This window comes from Poeciliopsis prolifica, unplaced genomic scaffold (assembly GCF_027474105.1).
Source record: "Poeciliopsis prolifica strain line A6 unplaced genomic scaffold, Auburn_PproV2 SCAFFOLD026, whole genome shotgun sequence".
Classification (NCBI taxonomy): domain Eukaryota; kingdom Metazoa; phylum Chordata; class Actinopteri; order Cyprinodontiformes; family Poeciliidae; genus Poeciliopsis; species Poeciliopsis prolifica.
The window spans coordinates 259,803-282,083 of NW_026562401.1; the positions used below are offsets into that span (position 1 = coordinate 259,803).

Below are 22,281 nucleotides of genomic sequence, written 5' to 3' on the forward strand. Positions count from 1 at the left end.
CCAGGGAGGGTTTTAATTGGAAATACCAAATTTAACAGAAGAAAAATTTAGAAGTGTGCTCCTTGAGCATGTGTGAACATACCTGTACAGCCAATCTCCACACTCCAAAAAAGTGAGTTGGGCACAAACACTGGAGTTTGACTGAGACGCTTGCACACTTTCAAACACCACAGCATCAAGGGACAGAAGCTACCTGGCAGAGATAGAGTTGGATTCGTGCCCAGAAAGATTTGATGAGAATCACACTTTTATCTTCACCAGGGAGATGATGCATTTGTTGTTTTATATGTCTGTATGTCTGAGGAGGGATTAAATGAAACCATCAAGCCAATCACTATCAACAGGGATGGTGGGATGGAGCATGGGCAAAGACGGTACCCAAAAAATAAAATTTTCTGAACTTGAAATACTTGACGCAGAATTTGACATGTCTAATTAATTATCCCTGGCATTTAATTATTTGGATCAAGATACGTTTAAAACTACAGTATGAAAGGGTAAGAAAATATTAATGTGATTCTTTTTGGTTAGATCATGTGCATGTAAATTGTGTTTTTTGCAATTGACAGGACCTCGAAGTACAGAGGTATCTCTGGAGTGTACAGTTACCATGCATAGCAGAGGCTGGGGGTGGTTAGGGGCTTCTACAGTGGTGCTACCCAACAAGCCCATGCTCCACAGATCATGCTGTAGTGCTGATGAGGCTGAATAGGCTGACAGCTCAGTACCCTGACAGCTCCCACTGCAGGGAAGACTGCATCATTAATAACAACCTAGTAATATATGGGGAGACACATCGATTGGATTTCAACTTTCTCAACCTTTTCTTTGCCTCCCTTAGTTATCCTGTTTCTCTGCTAGGCTCCTCAAGGTTCACTACTGACTAATCCTCTACTCCATGATGACAAAAACAATCTGCACCAGTCATCATGGAACAGATGGTTTATACCCAATGACGGCTGTTGACATTTTTACACATATTCATCTTGTCGAGGAAATGACGCTGCCACGCTGAGCATTAAAAAAGCAAAGTGGTATGATCTGCAAAGTGATATGATCTGCAAAGTGATATGATCTGCCGCAAGCCGAACATAAATGTTTGCGTCAGTCAGAAATGAGTTTGGGTCAGGGAGGTACATTTGCATGTTCCACCAGCATTTATCTTCCTGTGCTAATTAAATTTTCAGCACCTGTTCCTCCCTTATGTTGCAGTATGACTTCATCCTCTGTAATGATGCAATATATCGGCCCTGGCCAGCAAGCCAAGAGCAAAGGATTCAGAGGAGAGGAGCCCACCCATCATTTGTCACATTTTACAAGCTGCTGCCGGGCTGTATGTTGAAGAACTGAAGCACATGGTCCAAGCAGATGTAATGTGTTTAAGTGCGGATGTGCTGGCAGCAACACTTGTGTCTTTTGTACAGACGCACAGGAGGTTCCATCTCATGAATATTCTGCACATTTGTGCATTTTGGTTAAATATGTGTGTTTATTATCTTCATTTTTTTTTTTTTGCATTCTTATGTGTTTTTTGTTTATCTGACTACCACTTGCACTCTTAGCATAGCACTGAATAACATAGAGCAGCAAGCACAGTCTCACCTATGTTTGGCTACAAAGTCCTTAACACTCTTTTTTATTTATGTAATTAGTTATTTTGGCCTGCAAAAACTAAAAAAACAAATCCTTAACAAGTGATTTGTTTTTCAATATTTACAAGTATATAAACGTAAAAATAAAAAAAAAGTTGCTGTTAATGTTCAAGGGGAAGAAAGTAACATAAACCTCAAAACACTATATTGACATATTATTGAAATTAGAAAAACAGTTTTGGATCTTCAGTGTCCAATTGGGTGAAACTAGAGGGTAAAGTGTTTCAACTTTTTCAACTAGAAAATGGTTTGTTGTTTTCTATTTTGCCCTAAAACAGGATTATTTTTTATTTTTGCTTTTGTCTTTGCTTGAAATTAAAATACTTTCTTTGACACAAATAAATGCAAAAAGAAGAGCCTTCAACATGTGAATAAATGCATTAATAAATAACTAAATGTAGAATTGGTTGTACTAGTTTTTTCCTAACATTAGCTCAAAGCAATACAAAACAAAAAGGTAAGTACATATAAGAGGACCGATCTGTTCTAGGCAGACTTGCAGCAGGAGTTTGAAAAAAACAAACAAACCCGTCACACACATTTCCAACATTTGGTAACAGAGGGGATGCATGCAACAAACAATACTCTAGTAAACTGATTAGCTCCTCATTTTTAATAGAGCCTTACAGATTTAATGGCATCACTTAAAAAAACCTTCACAAATCAACAAGCCTTTGATATATATTATAAGCTCCACACACACATCCAACAGCCTTTCTTGAACCCCATGCGTGTTTTTGTAGCACAGATGGCTGAATGGTGGGTGTCTTCCTGCTCGTGAGTCCCTCCTTCTCTCTTCCTCTCGTTCTTTTTCATCCTGTCCCTCTGCCTCCTCCCAAGGCTGAACCCTCTTCCATTGCTTCCTTTTATATCCCGCTCTACCTCGCTGCCCTTCTCTCTAATAGCTTTAACACAATGCACAACACTCTTCCACATGGCCTTCTTTCCAAGATTGCTGCTAAATGGAATTAGAATTAGGGGCATACATCACTGTAATCATGCTGTTTAATTATTAATAGGCTCCATCAGGCTCCTTCCTGGTGTGGCATATTCGAGAGAGGCAACATTATCCTGCCAGAGGCTCCTGGTACAGAATGGACAAAGCATAATCAAGCACGTTAGCGCTGAGGATTCACTCATTACTATACGTTTCTGACTAATGGCTAATTGAATCCATTAATTTTCTGCTCAGATGACGCTGATGGGCTACAATGAAAACACTGCTCCGTGTTCCATGTCGTGTTCTGTTCCTTCCTATAATAAAACATGCATTGATGTGAATATACTTGCTGGATATAAAAACGGAACGCTTGTTGAGCACGTGACAGTCAACCATTACATTTGAGGCTCTGATTTCTGAGATTCACAAACAGCACAGGCTAAGTCGGGCTTCATCGGTTCAGATTACTTTGCTCCAGCCTCCAGCTGGGCACACTGGGAGCAGATGGCCCCAGAAAATCACCACGGTTCAGCCAGGGCTGTGGTGGAGCCCAAACTCAGCTCCTGATGTTTGATTTAATTTCAGATATAGCCTAAAATTCAGGCCACAACAGCTGGCATGTACAATAGTGTGTTTGTATGGATAATTTGCAGTGCCAAAAGTTTAATGATCGTGGCTTCGTGGAAATATTGTAAATCTAAATTGAGAGGTAAGTAGACATGGGTCAATATTTTGCAAGTAAATGTTTTTTCCACAAGAATTTCAAAGAGAAATAATATAATCTAACTGCTTTTATTTATACCAGAAAAAACACTATTACTCCTGCATCAGTGGAAATAATATAGCATGTTGATTATCAGTTTTATTAACATTATCTGTAATTTTTTTATGCTACTATTTTGATTTTGACATAAACATAAACAACTGCTTAATTTTATTAGGTTCCAGGTGCCCAAAACACCATACTTTTAGTATTTCTACTTTATAGAGTAGAGTACATTCACCGGATATTAGCTGGTTAAATTGTCATTTAAGAGACTGAAGGAGAACCATCCAATTAATGGATTAAATTAGCCATTACTAAAGTTAATGCTTTGTACATTTGGCATGCTAAGAAAATAAAGTTTCAGGTCTGTAAAGCAGCAGACTGCAGGCGAGCTAGCTGCAGCATCAGCTTGACTCCTAGCGTTACTTTTCAAAAATCAAAATGAGGAGCTAATAGTGCATAAAATGAGACTGTTAAATTCTGCCAAAAAAGAACTTCTGCTAAATATTGCACATCATCATCAAAAGTCAGAACTTTGTCTTAAAATGCTGTGTAATGTGTCTTCTGCCTTACCATGTATGGTAGTGAATTGAAAACATGTTTTTCACAGATCTAAATGTGTAAAAAATGAAAGGAATGCAATAGAAAATCAAGTTGTGGCACATCATTCAAGCTCATGTCACTCCTGTTCTGCATGAGAGTGATGAGTGATATGTTCAATGACAGCAGGAATAGGCACCTCATTTACAGCAGCGTTCAGGTGGCAGAATATTTGGTCATTTGATAAATTCATGTGGCAGCATTGCTTGTGATCAAATTGTATACTGTGCTGTCAAATGGCTGCAAAGTGATGTGGGAACTTTTCTGTCGTAGTGTCTTCCCATGAAACAGAAAGAAAAGGCAGATCCACAATAATGTGAAGGGAGGTTATAATAAATATATTTCCAAGATGCCTTCCTTGTAAGCAAGAGAAATATGAAATATTTCACCCAGGTGACAATCAATAAAAGTACACAGCAGCAGGTAGAGACGATACAGAACCATATTACTTAACTAGAAGAAACTCTGGTCGCTTCAGCCTTTTTTCTGGGAATACTGTCCTTTTTAAAATGAAGCATTCGCTTGCTGCTGGGAAATGACAGTACTGCGTCTTTGTAAAGGTTATCATCTTTTTATGGACTTGTTTGATGTACAGTAACACCTGGAGGCTTCATATAAAAACTGGAACAGAGAGTTCCCCTCCCAGCTGAGACTCACATTAACTGGGATAAACATCCTGTTCAGACACGTCCTACTTTTTTCTCGTTAGGGTGCGTTCTGTGACTCAAGCACCTGAATTTTGATTCTATTCAATCAATATTTAAACAGCAGTTTTTCCTGCTGCTTTTGTCACATCCTGCCTTTCAGCAGCTTCTCTGCATTCATCACAATTGTTCATCACAACAAGAAGACACAAAAGGAGCCTCCCATGGACATAAATTTGATTTGATGTGTGATGCTCCCAGTTCTATAGAAAGTGGGTGTTAGGCAGCAATCAGAATGAAACAAGACCAATGTGATGTGCTGCGTGGAGTATTTCGACATCAGTGCCTCTCACCACCACCCACATTTCAACAAATGCTACGTCTGACTCACACAACATGATGACGCCACGACTCACATGTGTGCTCACCCTGAAAACACAAAGGCGCAGATCACAGTTGGTCACATTCACCATCTCTCCTAAGTCACCACATACCGAGAATGCGTGTGATGCACATGCAATACGCAGTGATAAAACCAAATCCCCGAAACATAATGTTAGCATGTCCCGTTCTTACATTGTTGATAAATTTCTGCTGTTACACAACACTGCTGAGCCTCTTTCCGAGCTACGCAAAGCAACACCGGAATGCTGGCGTTTTAATACCAAACAGTGGGACTCCACAGATGCAATTTCAAGCTGAACGACTCCCTCAGGGGATTGAAAGAATCAAAAGCTTAAGAGGAGATTTGAGCACTGAAGGTCTATTTGAATCATTCTTACATCAACACAATTGACACTGAATCAGGGATTTTTCTGTATGATGAAAGAGAGACTCAAACAAATCTGTATTCGTGCTGTAAAAATATACAAAGGTGCAAATTTCAATGAGTGAACTTCTTCACAATCTGGTAAACCTTCCAGGCTGAAGTGCATTACAATAAATCCACAAAGATGCCTCTACTGCCTAGACATTCAAAATAGTTTAATTTTAACATATTCATCTGCTTTACAAATATACAAACACACCTTATGTTTTGCATTTTCCCTCTCCTGTTGACAGTTTCCAGAGGAATTTTATGAAACTCCATTTATTTCCTTTAGACAGAATACAGCAAAATGAGAGCACTGCGGTCTAATTATAGCTCGTGTTTTCTGATCTGATGCCAGCAGCTTGTGGATATGGGAGCTGACCCCTGCTGCTTCTGCTCAATCAACAGCAAGGTGAGGAAAAGAGTACCTCATAAAGATGCCCAATAAAAACATATCATATATTATACACCTAAGATAGCTAAACTTCTCTGCAAAAAAATGAAGCTGCATTATATTAAGCTCTCAAAATGGTAATAAGTTAAGAAAACCATTACCTTGGATAGATCATCCAGTTTATTAGAGTGTCTTTCAGTAGTTAATGTTTTAATAAAATAAGATTCTGCAACACTAAGGGGATTTGATGCCTCCTGTCTACAATATGTTTTTTTTCACATACTGTAGTTTCCACAACTACTCTCAAGGTCTAGAATATTCTTTTCTGCCAAAGCACTGCAGTTTCCATTTTCCACTTCACTGCAAGCTTACAGTATGTTGTATCTTATCTATGTCAAAGAACACTGATAATTATCAGTATTCTCGCTTTGAAAACTAACAATCTTTATGAAATGTCAACATATTTGTAAGGGTCAAATTCTTTTCCTAAACTTCAATAAAGCTGTAAAATAAAGCATGCGAGGAAAATAAATCAATGTAATAAATTGTGTCAGTGCATTTCAATCACCGGAAGGGTGAAAAATATTCAGCATAAAGAGGTGAAGGAGGAGGAGATGACTGGAGGCCGGTGGGGAGAAGACGTAGGTTACAGTGTTCATATATGTTTTTTTCCCTATTTATTCCCAAATGCAATTTTGATCACACTGAGACAGCTCCCCTGACAGACTGTGTAGCAGATGCATCTGATGGAAATGAGATTCTGGGTTATGTAGGATACGATGTCTGAGAAGCAGGAAGTGGGACAGAGATGTGTGTGGATAATATGATTTTTTTAAAAAATCTGAATTACCACACATTTGAGTTTAAATTTTAGTTGAAACATTTCATAGATATAAAATATAACTTTTATTCACCTTCAAGTAGAATAGTGCTTGCAGGAGAAATGTATTTTATATTGAAATGTCAATTTTTCTTAAAGATAAATTTGTTCTCTTTGTTGCGTTTAATAAAACAAAGCTATCTGAAGTCATCTGTCTACAAGTCAAAAATCCATGAAGTCCTCCAAAGTGTTGTTATTACATTTTTTTTTACAGAGGCTTGCTGTGAAATTGCACATTTCATGTTGACCACTTAGTATTTTGGACTTTGAACTAGAGATAATCACATACAGTCCAGTTTTCTTGAAACAAAATTTGAAACAGCCCTTTAAGCAAGCATCAGAAAATAATGTCAATTTAGATACCAACTCTATTATCATTTATTAGTGTATAAAAGAAAACAGACATTTTTTTTATATCACTCTTGCCACCTTCTAACAGAATGGCATCCTGGGCGATGAACAATACTGCTTAACCATACTAAAACATAACAGTGCTTGCAATTTTCAATTATTGTACGATTTAGAAAAACCTTCCAATCTTGCCTCTGTTTGGACAGTGAGATGCTTAAGTGTCATACCCAGGTTTTCTCACATTCTCACCTGTAAGTGACATAACTTCTGGCCGCTAAAACCGACGACGGTAAACAAACTTTCACAACGAGATACCAAAATAAGACAATAGGCCAGCGTGGCTGACATAATACCTGCAACTGCATGAACATATGGAAGGAACAAGGTCAGGCGAAGACTACATTACGCAGCGTCTTTGACCCACTGCTTGCAGGTTGATGAACAGCAGAGTAAACAGCTGTTGTTGGGTGAGCGGGGCAGACCCAGGAGAAGCCACCCAGCACCACGAAAAAGTCTGGGATAACTTTAAGCATGAAGTTGAGTGACAAACTTTAACATCTGTCTCCTAGTCCTATTTACTCATATGCTCGTAAGCACACTGTGTTTCCTTTTCATCCTCCTTCCTTGCAGCATCACTTGGCCACCAAGGGTGGTTGTCATGGTAACGCCGCCCACAGGAGCTGGATACCTTCCCTGTTACCGTAGCAACTGGTTCCCTGCAGGATTTCAAGCATGTCACACTCGCTCTCTCCTGCTCATTAAGAAGCAGCCTCTCTCCCTCTCTCTCTGTCTCTCTCTCTCTCTCTCTCTCTCTTTCTCTCTCTCTCTCTGTCTCTCTCTCTCTCCCTCTCTCTCTGTCTCTCTCTCTCTCCCTCTTTCTCTCTCTCTCTCTCTCTCTCTCTCTCTCTCTCTCTCGCAGCGTACATAAGACGGGTTCAACGTTCACTCAGCAGCAGGTTGCTTCTCCCTGAGCTTTTCTTGTCATCACTTGTTATGGACTGATTTGAAGCACGTGCATATCGCCAGGACAGCTCAGTTTAGCTCAGGGTAGCTTCCTTGCATATTGTCATGCTTTAACTTTAAGCCCGTCAATATATAAGTTAAAGATTATAGTGAACCAAAGGTTGATGACCGATGTCAACAAGCTTCTGGTAAACAAATAGTTGATTTGTAAAGCTGACAAGAGTATAGTTGTAAAATCATTATGTATAACAAAACTTTCAATTCAACAAAACCATTAAGTTAATTTTTAAAAAAGGAATGTCCACAAAAAAGACAAAATGTATGAAAAAAACTAAAAATATTCAAAACTTTAATATCTCTCATATGCTAACTTTTCTAAATCGTACTTGAGTGCATTTCCAGAGGATTCTCCTGAAGCTAAGCAGTTTTTCACACTGCATAGAGTCAATACTCTGTGCTAAAAAGTCACCATGTTGTTGTTATTTTTTTTAACTTTAATTGTAAAGCTAGGTTGACATATATCCTAAACTGAAACGGAGATCTGGTGCAATGTTAAAACATTAGCCTAATGCATGTGTCAAAGAATCAGTAACTTAGTCTGGTGATATAAATATAAGCTCGTCCAAAGTGTGTGATTTCAAGCTCGACTGTGTATCAGTGTGGAGTGGAAGTCGTTCCTGTGTTGGGCGTGTTTATGCATAAAGGCTACTTGTAATGGAACAATTTTTGTGATCAGACAAGAAGTTTCTGGTAGGAATAACTATAAGTATGCTAACTGGAAAAGTTGGGCCTGAGAAAGCAACATGTGGTTTAGCATAGATGTGGTTGCTCTACTTCTGTTAAGAACATCACCACTACTAAACCGTTCAAAGGGGTTTTGGTGGAATAAAGGACAGTGGGGAAATTTCAATATGCTGAGCTTAAAAGCAGTCAACCACGGAAAACTATATTTACACAGCAATCAAACTACAAAGTTTATTCTATTTACTTTTACAAACTAAACTTGCCAGTTCCTTTAAATCTTAAATTGAAATATTAAGCAATTTGAAATATTTTATTGATCTATTCTTAAACCATCAAATGAAATGTTTTGTTATTCTTATTCTATAAGAGCAATCTGGAAGTCCCCTGAGCCAAAGTGTCAAGTCGACTGTCATGCAATTGGCCAATAACAATTTATTAAAACTTCTAACAGTTTGTAGATTTTTACAGTGCTGTAAAACAACCACACATGAACATGTTTTTTTTTTGTGTAATAACAAATAAAAGTAATAGAAAAACCGTATTGGCGAGTATTGCTATTTGGACAAACTAAAGCTGATAATTATGCACCTGCTTGCAAATCTTCGTAAGCATTTATTTCAATTATGAAAACCAAAGAAGAGAGAATTTAAATTTAGTCAAGCAAAAACAAAAACAAACAAACAAAAAGAAAACACCCCAGAATGTATGGAACAGTCCAGATTAAATTATTCCTGACTGATGAAAGAATTTGGTGAAAAGAAACAGAAAGAGGGGCATCCTGAATCTTTCTACAAATACTGTCTCTTGAGCTGGATATACATACAGTATATATAATATATATATATATATATATATATATATATATATATATATATATATATATTTATATATATACATCCCGAGTAGGCAGACATAAATAAATAAATAATCTCTGAATTTATTTATTAGAAGGAAGGAATATTAGTACAATTTTTTCAAATAAAAATTATTTTTCAGAATAACAATTTTTGGTAGGCTTCAAACTTTGCTTCTCTGTGTGAGAGGTGAAAGCGTCTTACATTCTCACTCATTCATGCCACAGACATGACATCAAGCTGCTAAAACCCAAGGTGATGAAAAACAAATGTTGACTTTTAAAAGTTAAACATTGATTATACTATCCAGTCTGCATCTCACTGGCGCATGTCAGATTTTCTGCTCATCAGTCTCAATAAATAATCACATGACAACCTTGTGAAATGCAGATTTACTTCAATCAGAACTAATTAGACCAATTTATACCCTGACTGATCAATTTATCCTTCATTAGACAAAAGCAACACGTTAATTAAACATCCAACTGGAGAGAAAACGAAGGACATTTCTTGACTAAAGGTTAATACGAAAACAACTGTTAGAGTGGCATAACAGACTTGTTTATGTCCTCCTATGATTCTCAGGCTTTTGACCGAGATCACTTTTCAACTACAGCGTTAAGACATGCTTGATTTAGAGTTTGCAATAGATTAAACATTAGTGTTAACTCATTTCCTCTGGCTGAAACATTCCCATGGAACGGTCAGATGAAAGGAAAATGGTTTAATCTTAGAGCCAATTAGCAGAGCCGGGAATGTCTATTTATCCTAACTGCTTTATTTTTTCAAGCCAAAGCACAAGCTTGTATACATTTCTTAGTGTCATGTAAGCTTGACACTGAGCTTACATGATACTTGATGTCATGTAAGGAGGAAGCTCTGGGGGACCAGAGAGGGAATCCTTCATAAGTTCAGCAACAAAAAGAAAAAAAAAATACTTCTCTGTTTTTTTTTTCCTCCACAGGATAACAGGCCAAAGTCTTAAAAGTAGCCACGTCTGTGTAGATAAGTAGGCAGAGTCAGATGCTTGGGTACATTTTGTCTCAAGGGAAGAGATGGGATGTCTGAGGTTTATTGAAGGAAGCTTCTAAAAACAAACTCTTTGACCATCCCTCCAACTCAAAGACACAGAAAAATTATTTTGAAAAAAAAAGATAAAACATATTTTATTCTAAGGGGTCAGTTTAAAATGGGGCAAAGCTGTGGATGGCTTTATCCATGATAGTAGCAGCAGAATAAATTTAATTTTTTCTGTCTGAGCCAAATGAATTAACAACTGTGTCACAGCATTTTGGCTCTTTTAAATGTCCGGTGGATTTCAGGTCAGCAAGGTACTGCTCTCAGGAAACATATTTTTTCAAGCTTATTGCTGCTTGCTGGATGAAGCAATATTTAGCGTATCAGCTCACATTTAAGCAGGAGATTTGGTCATCACTATACTCATCTTGGATGGGCATCTGTATGTAACCTCATCACTCTGGGACTCTGACTGCCTTGCAAAAGGCAAGTACATTTCTGGTCTTCGGAACCTTAATAAATTATAAAGCATACAATTTAAAACAGAAGTAGAGAAATGTCCTTTTCATCGGCTCTAAAATACACTCATACATGAACTTTTAGTTTAAAGGAGATGCTGTGAAAGTCAGGTTGAAAATGGAGAGAAGGGCAAAAAACAACAACAAAAAAACAAACAAGGAAAAAGTTGTCATGAATTATTCAAGAACAATTTCATACACAGAGGCGGGGAAAAAAAGATGTCACTGGCCACTGAAAGCCGCTGAGGCGGACTGAGAAGAAGCGCCTGTGTAGGGGAGGGGATAATGAGAGCTTTTGGGATGTAGCAGTGTCGAACAGTGGAGGCTGGGTCAGACATGGAGAGGAGAAACACGGAGGGGGAGGTTCAACCAAAGAGGAGACGGGCGTGTGGATTTTCCTTTGTGTCTAATTTAGAAAAATGTTGAGAAGCGGAACCTAGGGAAGGGGGCAGGGTAAATGAAAAAAAAGGTAGGATGAAGAGAGGGCAAATGTCTGAGTGTTGAGAGGGGTGTGTGACAAGTGCTGACACCAAATCATCAAGCAAGAGCCAAGGCTTTTGCAGCGCTTTCAATAATTGATGCAACTTCTGCAGAGTGCCATCTTTTTAAAGCAGAATGTCCTCCGTCTGAAATCCACAGTCTATTTGTGTATTGTGTAGCCATTTTATTTCTGCACTCAATCCATGTTGAAACAGGCATTTTTAATGTATTGTTGACACATCTTTAAATCAGCTCCACTGCAGTGGATAGTCTCTGTTTGTTTGCAAAAAACAAACAAACAAAAAGCAAAACAGAAAAACCTCCATAACTTGTAGGACAATTAGAGCATAAACAATTACAATTAAGCTCTGACTTTGACTGAAGACAAATTGCTTGCCTAAAAATAATGGCAAGCAGTACTGCAGTCAATTAAAAACATTACATGCAAAATGACTGGAGAAGTCCTCCCTTTTTCTTGCATCTCACTGCATAAACTTAAGTTCAATTCCTCTGAAGGCCTGTAGCACACTCATTTAAGTCACTAGACGAGTCAAGGTATCTTTTTTATTTCCAACCATTTTGATTGGTTGTAGGTATTTTTAGACAAACTGAAAATTTATAGCTTTTTATGATAATTGTAGCTTAAAACTAACCTGTTTTGTTTCAACGCTGTGATTTCTTTGTTCACCTGGGGGAATTTTTCTTTTACTGCTTTGATCCAAAGGAGCAGGTAAGCCTTTCTCCAGCAACCAGTGAGAGAGAGACATTAGTTTAGTTTTTCTGTTGTTTCTGACGCATTGTCACTTTACATATTACGGTCATGCACAACAGCGATTGCTCTCAGGTTGGAACCGGTCTTAAAGCTGCTCTTCTTTAAATGCTTTAAATATGAGCATCTGAATATCAGAGCGTTATTATCTCCTCTGTGGAGACCAAGAAACATGACAATTGCTTATACTATTACCAAGAGTGTAAGCAAATCTTTTCCATCAGATAAAAAAGTCAAAACCGAACATTAAAACAATGAATAATTTACAGCACTAATAATTGCAATGTAGAGTACTTTTTCATTATTTTTTATTTGGACACTTCACTCGTATTCAAAGTAAAATGATTACTCCCTGTAAAAACATATAACCAATCACTATTTATTAATAGATAGAATTACGGCTACATATTGCCTTTGAAATGCTAAATGCAGACCTTCCTTCAATACTAAACACATTTACTTTAATTTGAATACCTTAATTCTACATTAATGTTCACAGCTACATGCCCCACTGTGATGTCATTGAAGCAATAAATAATCAACAGTACATTTCTTACAAAGGGATATTTAGGCTTGATTTAAGGGTACAGCTCTGCACCAACTAGTATTTGTTACTCTGTCATGCCAGGCAGCTAAGTAGCACATAAATCTAGTGACACATTTACATAATGGGAAGGGTACTGGGAGATTTTGACAGCTCAAAAGGAATAGTAAACTCGACACCATTCCTTCGGGGAAAACCCAGCAGCTTGTGCATCAAAGTCTAAAGCAAAGCCTGGAGGGCGCCAGAAAACTTGCAACATAACCTCTCAACGTTATCGCCACAGTTTTGAAAACGATTCAGGTTACATTAAAGTTGTATACGGTACTACAAAATGGTCTTCTATACATATTGAGCATAAAAAGCCTATTTATAGATCAATATGCAACACAGGATCTTAATCAGTCTTAAACATTCTAGACTTTGACTAGGTTGTGTTGAGGTCAACACAAGGTGTAAGCAAATCTTTTCCATCAGATGAGAAAGTCAAAACCGAACATTAAAACAATGTTCGGTAACCGCCTCAACAGTTGCTTCAAAAAATTTTTTTATAGGGGAACTTACTGATCTGGATAATTTGTATGCTTCAAAATCCAAGTACACTTGAGCTAAAGGTCAGAAACTGATGGCCTGTCGTTCTCCTTTTGGATTTTCTGGTAGGGAGCAGAATTTATGACTCCACCAATTATGGTAAGTTTCCAGGTCAACACCTTCACACTACTGCCACCATGTTTGACTGTCAGCAGAGCTGTGATGATTGATATCATAATTGATGAGGTTGACTATAAAAGATTTTTGGTGGATAATTTAAAGGCATCGTTCAATAGAAATATTCAATAGGACGTTGTGGGGACAGTTTCACCTCTGTTGTCTGAAAGCAATGGAGAGCTCTCATTCAAAACTAAAACTATGTAAGAGAATTGACACAACTCTGAATGTAAATGGACTATAGAAGTACTGACAGGTCAAAAGTCTGTTGTCCTTTTCTTCATGCTGCTACTTTTAAACAGTGAGTTCGGCTTCAGCAGAAAGAATTTATCATATCAAAGTTTCACTGTTTAATCCGTGTGGGTTTTTAATCTCTGTATAATGCCTCTATATCAAGATCAAACCCACTAGTACTCTTAATTTAATGGTGCCTAGGATGTACTCAGTTGTCTAATCTGTATTAGAACGTTACATAAGTTGTTTTATTTATTTATTTATTTTTACTATTATTATGATTATTAATTAAATTAATGGTTCTACGTAGACACAGCCATTGTTCAACTTAATATTTGAAAACACATTTCTGTCCTTATAATGGATCTGTGCCACAGAACTGGAATGACCGTTTCCATTTCTTTTTTTCTCATGTTGAGAATGTCCAGAACATCAGTGGTGGCGGTGTCTCAGTGAACCCTACAACCCTATTAACCCTGAAAGTGGCATCAGAAAGAAAAACGAAAAAAAAGGGAAGATTTTGCACTCATGTTTTCAAATGACTCTGCTCCACTGTGTCACAGGGTATTTCCCAAGCACTTGCCAGCCGCTTGAACAGAGCAGGAAGCAGGCCGAGTTCCTCTGTGAGAATATCTAATGCTCTCCATGTTCCACACTGATTGTACTCTCCCCTCCTGTTTTTCAAATCATCTGCTGGGCAAGAGCAACACTCCCCTTCGCCTCCCCTCTTCTCCCATGTATCTATACCAACCCTCAATCTCTTCCACTGTCCTGAACTCATCCTCACCATAGAGGGCAAGTGTTATCATCCTGCTGCAGTTGTCTCATGAAGGAGGGGGTCTCTCAAACCCCCCTACTGGCTGCAACAGCACTACCCAGCTGGTTTCCTCCTGGCCTTTACAGTAGTACAGCCCATTAGGCTTACTGAGGCAGCCATGCCCAGTGAGAGAACCTTGAGCTGCCGTGATATCTCAGCCCCACAAGACACCAGAGAGGACTAAAAGCTGGAGGTCATTAGAATGACCGTACTGGACTCCTAATCTCTCTCCACTCCTTCGGGAGGGTGGAGGGCAGGAGGGGGAATTGCAAGCATGCAGCTTCCCCTGCATGCAGATTAAACCCCACAGTCTAACCGAGGCTTAAAATATTGCTAAAGTCTTCCATGCATGAGGTTTTGCATTAAATCTCCATGTTTTATCTAGCATTCAGTGAATAAGTAGTGGGAGGTAAAGCGGTTGCGAAAAAAAGTTAAAATTTATCTGAAGCTGCTGTCAGCATGAGATTTTATCTGGTGAAGCAAGTGTAAGAAATTACAATAAACCCTGAAGTGAAGGTGCGCGCTTTAGGTTTGAGAGTCTTACTTTAAAAAAAGAAACAAAACAAAGGAAGTAGTTCTGGTGTTGATCTTTTCTGTTGACACAGTCAACTCATAAAGACCCTTCGTTTGACTAGCCGACAACTTTGCTTACAAACGGAGAGAGGAAGCCTCTATCACTTTTGTGCAGAAGCAATTTGGGATCACAGTTGAAAGAAAATGCGTAGTTTATATAAGTTCCCCAGAAACTGGGAGCTCCACAGCAGCGTACACCTGCATAATATCAAACCTCTCTGTTCACTCTACATGATAAATGGGTGCTACTCGTTTCACCCCTTTTTCCTTTTGTACCTCTGCAGATTTTGTCAGTGGGTGCCCAACTTCTCATGGAAATCCTGTGTATTATTTCATCCAACAATATGCACCTGCCAGGTGGCGTTTATTGCCCAATATAACAAATAACAATTCAAAGTGATTTTTCTATAAGCCATTCATGGTCCACTCTAGTTCTATGGACACACTGAATAGCTATAAGCTTGGTGATGATATATGGACAAAAGTATAGCACAAGATGTGCATGTAAAATTGAATTAAATTACTCATGGCACCCAGATCAGATGTTTTTGACCGTATTTCTTCACTAATCATTGAAATACTTCTAAACAACTCAAAATAAACCAATGCCATGGTTTAAATACACGGGTTTGAAATACTTTGTTACATAATTTCCCACATCAGCACCGAGACATGCCTCAACTCATATTAGTCATTAGTCTAATGACTAATATGCACATCTTACATGCACATCTTGTCTGTTAAGAACCTCGTTTGCTAAGCAGCAACTACATCTCTTCTTTCCTGCAGCACTCATTTCATAATGACTCTGCAAGATCTAATCCAGATCCTGTGTGCGTGTGCGTGTGTGTGTGTGCTGCACCAGAAAAAAATCAAAGAGGAAGCCAGATAAGGAGAACAAGGAAAAAACATTCACAGCAGTAAGAAGGTACATTTTATGCCTACTGGCACACATGTAGAACAGAGAATACCAAGCCCGCGTTAATCCATTAGTGGAAACTGATTATCACTAAAATTAATTGAGTGTTAGGCTGCATGCGTGTGCAAGTGTGTGTGACTGTGAGCAGGTAGAGAGTTCTGGTTGTCCTTATCTCCTTTCCCATCCATTTTTTTAAAAAGAAAAACAAATCCTCTTTGTCACTATCCTGAAAGAGAGATGGGAGGTGCAGGATTCTGCATGGATGTATTCCAACATAAGGGCCTTAAACCCATCATCCAGTGGTTATGGGGTGCTGGCAGAGTCCGGATGGGCGGCATAGTCTTCCTATTTTTATCTAATCTTTAACAGTGCTAAAATGTGCCTTAATGCATTTTCCTTCCCTTTCCTGTCAATTCCCTTGTTCCTCTTGCTCATTAAACACAGAAACTACTTTGTTATTTGTTTACCAGTGTTGGTTTTATGCTAATGGGACAGAAGTTGAACAGCTTTAACCAAAGATTAGGTGAAAGATTATGACTGACTAAACACAGATCGAATCAGAATCAGACTTCACTCAGTCTATTCCCCAGGATGAACTAAGAGATACAAAACAGCTATAATCTAATTTATAGTCACAGGGACTGTTCACTTTTAACATCTTTGTGTACAAATGAAGGTAGAAACCTACTCGGTGAATTTTTCACAGATACAATAATCCTTTCACAAAACGTGGAAAAAATAAATAAATGTGAAACAATGCCAAGTATATTGAATTTTTAACAATGTTTGTCTGATGGTTACAGCAAGAACCTGAAGAAAATGGAAATAATAAGTTTTACATTTTACTTTTTTTTTAACTCCTAGCAACATAAAAAGCACATTTTAACAGACATCTAAAAGCCATCATAGTCAATTTCATGCAACTGCTTAGATAATGCATACAAATATTTAGTTAACTTATCTTGAGATAGAGCTGTGAATTAAGAAAATCTTATTTTTTCTTTTATGTCAAAATTGATCATATTTTGACAGGCAATTAAGCTTTTTGGCATTGTTACTATGTTTTCTCTGCTTCCCAAGAGTATTCATAATTCAAGTTTTACTGTTTATTTAACATTTGGCAGAGGAACAGTTATGAGAAATCAGCCATCTGGCTCTAAATGTGCACACTGATGGCCCTGCAATGCTTAAAAATAATTGTAAAATAGCATTTTGCCATTTAAATATTTTGCAGTTTATAACAAGGAAAAGATTTACTGCATAGGATGAGGGCCTGTAACAATATTTTTTCACTGTGTACCATTAGTGCAATCTGTTGGTAAAATGACCGTCTTTTGGATGAAAGAGTGCATAGATTCCTACAATCAAAGAAACATGCTACCATTTTGAACTAGTCTATGAAAATTTGTGTTTGTGCCTATGTGGATTTTATCCAGGTGCTCCATTTACACTATGCAAACAATCTGTCAACGTGCAGATGAGAACGGGGACAAAGAGGGGATGTAATAATTACGGCTGTAAGGATATCCAAACCCCAAAATATTTCTTGTTGAAATGCATTCTGTCTCATTAAAGGCTCACTAGTTGCTGGAAGCATGTGACTGCATCTAGGGAAGCAAGTGTGTGCTGTTATTATAAGCATCAGATGTGTGTGTTCTAATCTGGACAGATCTATACTTGAGAGTCATAATTTAAAGTGAGAAAAAATCACCTCCTTGAGTTAGAGCCAAGGAACACAAACATAACAAGCTGATATTAGCTGGGCTGTCTGCACATGTAGCTATGTAACCTGCAGTCAGCTGCTCAAAAGTCCTTATGTTTGTTGGTTTGTGTTACATGAGTCTGATCATTCTTCCACTTTTTCTTGCATCTCATATAAAATACTTTAAACCTAAAAAAGGTGATTAAGAAAGTCATTAAAAAATCTATCTAGAAACACGAAAGTAGCCCACACTTTGACAGAATTAGCTTACACTTCTGAGATTGTGCAGATCCTTTCTTTGTAAGAAAAATGGGGGAAATGGAATTATTTACTTTTTACGAAATATTGCAGAAAAACCCACTTGATTATTATGGGGTTGTCTTTTGAGCCTGATATTCTTCCAAAAGAATCCTTAATGTACTTTAATGACAATAATGTTTTAAATTGCAGTCATGAAATTAAGCTAAACTTTAAATCAGACATTGTATATGAAGTATTATGATACATTACTGTATACATTATGAAGAAAAAAAAGTCTTTTATATCGTTAAAACATAACATAAAATGTAATTTCAGCTGAAAAGGAGTGCTAAAATAAATAATATCAACATTGATAGCAATGGAAAGTACCTCAAACCATAGAATGGCTCACTGAATGCAAATGGACAAGGTAACAAGACAAGAGTGTGTATTTACTTCAAACCCAAAAATGAGAAAGGCAGCAAACAATGTTATCCTCAAGTCTCATTGCTGTGTCAGGTCATGCACCATCAGAATAGATTTGCTATCACACAGTGTGATATGCGATCCACATTACTCATTCCCATTGAGGACGTGCCTAAAGGCTGCAGACGTTTAAAGCGGTTTTACTTTCCATTGCCGTCGTTCTGCACTGTACGGGTTCGCATGCAGCCATGACGGAGGGTCGAATCCGTGACCTTTTGTGTCAGGAGCAGAACTCCTCCATGTATCAATCAGCTAAATGCTCTGAGTCTCCTGTTTTAGCTGAGACTGCAGGAAAGCTTTGACATAGTACATGACACATGCATCTATCTACCTAAAAGAAGATGACACAGGAAGAGTAAAAAAAAAAAATACTGTGAATGTGTCCTTAGGCTTTCAGGCATGCTATGAGAAGCAGATTTGATGATAATCAAATACGTTGGTGCATTTACATACTTTAGAAAAGAAAATCCAAACAAATGCCTCAGTCTGCCTATTTTAATTGAATTAATGTTGAGAAAATTAATAAAAGCTGACAGTTTTATTGGGACTAATACCACAATGTAATCCAACCAGCCAACCCTCTCACTGTGTAATCTTCAGTGTAAACCTTCACGGGCAGGTCTCCTCATATGAAGCTAAAGCCCATTCCTCAGCAAAGCAGTAATCCCACTAAGGCTCTTAGAGAGAGAAGTGATTTTTCTTTTTCCAGAATGAAAGGAGGAGGCTTTATGACTATTACAGGCTCACTGCATGAGAGCTAATAAATAAACATCTCACAAATTGACTTAAGATCTTGGGGGTTGCAGAAATCGCAAGCAGGTGCTTTAGAAATCTGACTTGAACTGCAGCTCCATCTGGGATATCATGACTCACTCCCTCTGTCCCCCCCCTGCCCTTGTTCTCATTGGCATTCCACATTTACTCACACTGACGTTCCAGCACTCCTCCTATCTTTTCCTTTACAAGTACATCATGGAACGGAACAACAATCCTAAGCATGTTGTTGAATTATTATTATTATTTTTTTTAAAGTTGTTCAAAAGATAAGATCAATACTTAAAAGGGTTTCTAATAAAGAAACATGAGCCTGATAGTATGTTGATATAATTCACAATATATTTGCTCAGTATTTTGTCAGGGCTGTTTTTGCATAACTACAGCCTGACTGGAGCATCACAAACACAGAAGAGAAGCCTCTCTATGGACACAAGGTCAGACCACTTTGATTGGCATTGAAGCACGGTGACACCACAGGTTTATCAAAACATGTATTGGTACTTTTGCCAATGCATGTAGCTTAAAATAAATCTCGCATCTCCATCTTTTTTTGACTTAAGAAAAGGGCTGCACATTAGTGCAGTTGTAGACATTATTTCAGCAAGAAAAAAAATAATTTGCATTCAAAGCGAATGATGCGACTAAGCCCCCTCCCACAAGTAATGCATATGTTCTCCACGTTTTTTTTTTCTTTTGAGAACTCTGTCTTCCTCACACAGTCCAAACACATGCATGGCAGGTTAATTCATAGCAAGTTCACTCTAAGTTGCCAGTAGGTATATTAGTGATTGCATAGATTATACATTTAAGTGCTTTGAGAGCCAAACATTATGGTTTAGCTGGTCTTGACCATTCTTTGCAAGATAATCTGTGTTTGTGGTTGCTCTTGGAAAACTAATTCCAGCTGCACAGTACTCTCAAGGTTGAGAATATCTATGTTGCTTGTGCATCTTTTACCATGTTTCCTTCCACTAAACTTTCCATTAATATGCTGGACATAGTACACTTTGAACAATCAGCTCTTTTAGCTATTACGTTTTGGGTTATAGCTAAACCCAAAACGTTTAGCTATAATGTTTTGGTCATGCACCATCATGACCAAAACGTCATGATGATTATGACATTTTGGTCATGACCATCTTTGGTTCAAAGATGGTTAAAAGATTTAGTCTTTGACTCTTTGAAGAGGGTTTCAAAGACTGTCTGCCAGACCGCTCGCTGTCAGGTCAGTCGTTTTCCTCTTGTTTGCGTTGACATGTCTGTATTTCTGATATTATAACAAAATAACTTGTGACTGGTCTTGTGCAATGATCTAATCTCATGATGAATTGTAAGACATCAAATATATCTGAGAAAAATGTTTGATAGTTATTAACCTATAAAAAAAAATCTATAATGAAGGACATTCATGTCCGAAGCTTACTTGCTTAGATACATGAACTTTTTGATTACACTAATTAACAGTACATTAGTACTCCAACCTCATACAAGATCAGAGTTGAGAGGGGAAAAAAGGGTCAAGTTCATTAAACTGAGTCTCCTGTTAATACTCATGGGGAAGGGTGGGCTTGGGAGCAGCTGGCTCAATGATCTGTCACTCTCCTCCTCTCTCATCCACCTATTGACGCAGACGGATGAATCGAAATCGCACATTTGCATCCCCGCATCACGCCCAAGCGGTATGCAGAGATACGACTCATGTGTCCCACTGGTTTTACATCCACGATTGCTAAAAGATTCAGTGCTCCTTCACGAAGGGAATATATATGACTCCATCATGTGGGAAAAGCTGCACGACTCCTAAGAAGGACGCGTGAAAGCTGATTTCATCCGCTGACGTGGCCAGATGGGATATAATGACATGGGATTTGATCTTCATCTCTTCACGGAGCCAAAAAAAAAAAAAGAAAAGAAAAAAGAGAGAGAGAGGAAAAAAAAGAGGCCTCTGATGTCAGATGCAGGCCCAGACTTGACGCAGCGAGCCAAAATGTACAGTAAATCCCATCCTTAAGGACCGACAGTGAGATCAGCATTCATGTAAAACACCAGAATCTCCATCTCACACATATTCTTTTTTCATTTTTCATACGCCAAAATCATTACTACTAATGACATCTGCTCCAGGGTGCATTTACAAATTAAAGCCAGCTGACTATCAGTAATTCAGCATTTATGGGGAGAGAAAACAACTGTATGCGTGGATAAAACAGTTGGGAAAAAAAAATCAATAAAAATAACAATCTCATATCACCATTCAGCGAAACAAACAGACATAACTGCAGTGCGCTGTTATAATTCACTCAGATCGGACCGCTCTTACCTCGACGTTTTCCAAAACGCAATAGGACAAAACAGCCACCAGGACTGGAACTGCGGTATGCCCCATTTTCTCGCCTTCCTCTGCGCCTTTTTTTATTTAATTTTTTTATTCAAATAACGAAGTTTCTAATGTCCTATTTCTATGTGCCTACGTCTCCAGCATAAGCTGTCGGGTTACATCGGCAGAGGCGTTCGTTCGTCAGCGGATTGACTGCGTTATCTCCTGCTTCCTCCTCCTCCTGCTCGCTCTCGCCAGCGGGCTCTCCAATGGCAGCCTAAGCTGTTGTGGGGATGAAGATTGGCAGAACCAAGCCCTGTTTCTGCGGGTGTTTGTTGGAGACTTTACTGAGGGCGACCCTTCTGTGACTAGGTCAACAGTGACATCTGGTGGAGACGGCTGGAGAATGCACACACAAGAAAATAAAAACTAAAAACATTCAAAATAAAGTCGTGTGGGTTAGAGATGCAACCTTTTATACGTCGTTTGTCTGCCATCCATCCATTGGCAAATTTGCATATTTCTGGCTGAAAATGTTAATGTCAGGAAACCCACAGCTTTCTGGCTGAATGTGATTCCCATAA

At 38.2% G+C, this 22,281-nt stretch overlaps 2 protein-coding genes across 3 annotated transcripts in view; one reads left to right on the forward strand and one right to left on the reverse strand.

Annotated features, from left to right (window-relative positions):
• Positions 1-1,535, forward strand: part of LOC129371390 (G protein-activated inward rectifier potassium channel 4-like) — a 45,841-nt gene extending 44,306 nt beyond the window's left edge. Inside the window, exon 5 of the mRNA XM_055047977.1 lies at positions 1,213-1,535. Coding sequence (XP_054903952.1) covers positions 1,213-1,342 — 130 coding nt within the window. The 3' untranslated portion in view covers positions 1,343-1,535. The remainder of the gene's footprint in view (positions 1-1,212) is intronic.
• aplp1 (amyloid beta (A4) precursor-like protein 1) overlaps positions 1-21,989 on the reverse strand; it is a 41,172-nt gene extending 19,183 nt beyond the window's left edge. For both annotated transcript variants that reach the window (XM_055047975.1, XM_055047974.1), the window contains exon 1: positions 21,701-21,989. In XM_055047975.1, the coding sequence (XP_054903950.1) occupies positions 21,701-21,766 (66 nt within the window). In that variant the 5' untranslated portion in view covers positions 21,767-21,989. The remainder of the gene's footprint in view (positions 1-21,700) is intronic.
• Positions 21,990-22,281: the final 292 nt, after the last annotated feature.